This window comes from Otolemur garnettii, unplaced genomic scaffold, assembly GCF_000181295.1.
Source record: "Otolemur garnettii isolate 467f Iridium unplaced genomic scaffold, OtoGar3 scaffold00060, whole genome shotgun sequence".
NCBI classification, from domain to species: domain Eukaryota; kingdom Metazoa; phylum Chordata; class Mammalia; order Primates; family Galagidae; genus Otolemur; species Otolemur garnettii.
In genome coordinates, this window is record NW_003852455.1 from 21,026 (window position 1) to 24,140 (window position 3,115).

At 39.9% G+C, this 3,115-nt stretch overlaps 1 protein-coding gene across 1 annotated transcript in view; it reads right to left on the reverse strand.

Annotated features, from left to right (window-relative positions):
• TFRC (transferrin receptor) overlaps positions 1-3,115 on the reverse strand; it is a 30,344-nt gene that overhangs the window by 17,073 nt on the left and 10,156 nt on the right. The window contains exons 8-9 of the mRNA XM_023514831.1: positions 1,848-1,967; positions 170-255 (exon numbers count right to left, since the gene is read on the reverse strand). Coding sequence (XP_023370599.1) covers positions 170-255; positions 1,848-1,967 — 206 coding nt within the window. The remainder of the gene's footprint in view (positions 1-169; positions 256-1,847; positions 1,968-3,115) is intronic.

Here is a 3,115-nt window from a genome sequence, read left to right on the forward strand (position 1 = left end):
AGCCATTATTGTTGTTTGGCAGGTCCGGGCTGGATTCGAACCCGCCACCTTAGGTGTATGTGGCTGGTGCCTTAGCCGCTTGAGCCACAGGTGCCGAGCCTCTGGAGATACTTTAAACCAATACAAGTTCAGGTGCCCTTTCTGAGAATTGATGGTACATAAATACTACCTCTAGCCACTCAGTGGCACCAATAGCTCCAAAATCTCCACCACTCCAACTAGCAAAGACAATGCTTCTGCTAGGTCTGAACCCATCTGAAAGAGAACAAAAAGTTAGCTTTATCCTGGGAAAGTTTATAGGCAGGCATCTGACTTAAGATAAATCAAATTAGCATCTTATTCAATATACCAGAGTCAAAAGTATTTTTCTTTTTGAGCCCCCGAAAGAATAAAGGAATGAGAAAAGAACAAGATACCAAATCAAATGCAAATAAGATTTCAAGTACATAGCAAGGACCAACTTATGGGTAGTCACCCTTTTACAACTCTACTCTTTGAGTCCCTTAACTTCAGGACCAGGAAATATTTGAAATCACAGTATAAGCATGATATATCTTCTTTGAGAATGATCTTCTTAACACACTGAAGTATTTTTAAAACGATGATATAACAGAATAAAAATTCAAACTTATGGGTGGCGCCTGTGGCTCAATGAGTAGGGCGCTGGCCCCATATACCAAGGGTGGTGGGTTCGAACCTGGCCCCGGCCAAACTGCCACAAAAAATAGCCAGGCATTCTTGCGGGTGCCTGTAGTCCCAGCTACTCTGGAGACTGAGGCAAGAAAATTGCCTAAGCCCAAGAGCTGGAGGTTGCTGTGACCTGTGATGCCATAGCACTCTACTGAGGGAGCCAAAGTAAGACTCTGTCTCTTAAAAAAAAAAAAAATTCAAACTTAAGTTATATTTCCAGAGAATCACATTTGTGACAGCTCCTTTTTTTTTTTTTTTTTTTCTTTTTTTGGAGACAGAACCTCAAACAGTCCCCTGGGTAGAGTGTCGTGGCATCACAGATCACAGCAACCTCCAACTCCTGGGCTCAAGCTAGTCTCCTGACTCTGCCCCCCAAGTAGCTGGGACTATAGGTGCTTGCCACAACACCTGGCTATTTTTTGGTTGCTGCTGTCATTGTTTGGCGGGCCTAGGCTGCATTCAAACCCACTAGCTCAGGTGTATATGGCTGGCACCAAGCCTGTGACAGGTTATTTTGGAGATATATGTACCACTGCCCTCCACACAATCCCACTTCCCTGTGTTTCTATTTTCCCTATTAAAATGCTTTACATAAAATTTATGTACTGAAATTTACTCTTTGACCTCAAAGATTCAAGAATATGATGTGAGATTCCATGTGTATAGGTGGGCTCAGAACAGCAAATACAGTGAGAGGAAAGACTTGAAAGTAAACAGTGAAATTAGAATAGCCATTAGGCCTTAGAACAGCGGTTCTCAACCTATGGGTCGAGATCCACAGGAACTGTATTAAAGGGTGGCAGCATTAGGAAGATTGAAAACCACTGCCTTGGAACATTTAGGATAGAGGTATGCCACTGCTGTCAATTACATACCTTAAGGACTGTTAGATCTGCTACACCATTCTGGATATAATAAAAACCGAGGTTCAATAGAACACTTTCCAGTATCTCAAAGAAATTCAGGATTTCTATCTAGTACAGTGAAGGTACTTCGTGGAAAGCTGTTTTCAAACTGAAAAGACTACAACAAAAGGGAACCTGCCTTGTATTTAAAAGAACTAAGGGTCTACCCCAGAGAACCATAAGATAAAAGTGAGCAAAGTATGTAACATTTAGAACTTTGTGTAGTGCATAAATGATCTAATTGTACTCTACCTTTTAAGACCATATCTGATAACATCTGGGCAAGTTGCAACAGGAGAGCTGTTCCTACACTTGACTTTGCAGCTCCAGGACCCCACGCATCTCTCTGGGCCCCTACTACAATGTAGCGATCTTAAAGAAAAATAAAATAAAATAATACATGGCAATCAGTTTTCAAACTTTTTTTAGAATAAGTAGTAGTTCAGTAGAATAGTAAAAAAGTATTAAGGACAAAAGAGCCTTACTTCAGGTCTGACAACTATAGGAATTAAAAATCCTACATGACAGTATTAATTTTTTCCCTTTTTAGTATTATCATTTTTTTCTACAGTGTCAATTAAATTTACTCTTGACAACTTAGTTGAGCTAATTGTTTTATAAGCAAATTAAGGTCCAAAGGGCTTTCTTACTAAATGATATGACTGACTGCATTTAAAAACAAATAGTTGGGCGGCTCCTGTGGCTCAAAGAGTAAGGCACCAGATCCATATGCTAGAGGTGGTGGGTTCAAACCCAGCCCTGGCCAAATAAAAATGGAAAAAAAAAAAAAAATAAGTTAAAAAATGTAAAAAAAACAAAAACAAAAAAAACCCAAATAGTTGGCTCAGTGCCTATATAGCTCAGGATCTAGGGCCCCAGCCACATACACCAGGGCTGGTGTGTTGGAACCCAGCCGGGAACTGCCAAACAAAAAATGACAACTACAACAACAGAAAAAAATAGCCAGGTATTATGGCAGATGCCTGTAGTTCCAGCTATTTGGGGAGGCTGAGGCAAGAGAATTGCCTAAGCCCAAGAGTTTGAGGTTGCTGTGATGCTACAACACTTACATAGTGAGACTCTTATCTCAGAAAAAAACCAACTGATCTCACAGAGACAGAGTAGAATGACTGCCAGAAGCTGGGAAGGTAGTGGGGAGGGGGAATACAGTGGAGATGGTTAAGGTGCAAAAATATAATTAGATAGAATGAATAATATTTGATAGCACACCGAAGGGAGTATAATAAATAAATAAATAAAAATAGTTTAATCAGGACTGGCAACTCTGGCTTGCATGCCCATTCATTATGTATTGTCTATGCCCGTTTTGTAATAGCAGAGTTGAAAAGTTGCAGAGCTTAGATAACCCACAAAATGTCTACTGTCTGCCTCCTTAAGAAATTTGCTTACTGCTGACTCTGTCCTTTAATATAACTTAAAATAGATCTTAGTCATAATGGTCAGTTTTTAACAAGTCAATTTCCCAGAGCCTTATTACCTCCCAATAAAGCTAACATTTT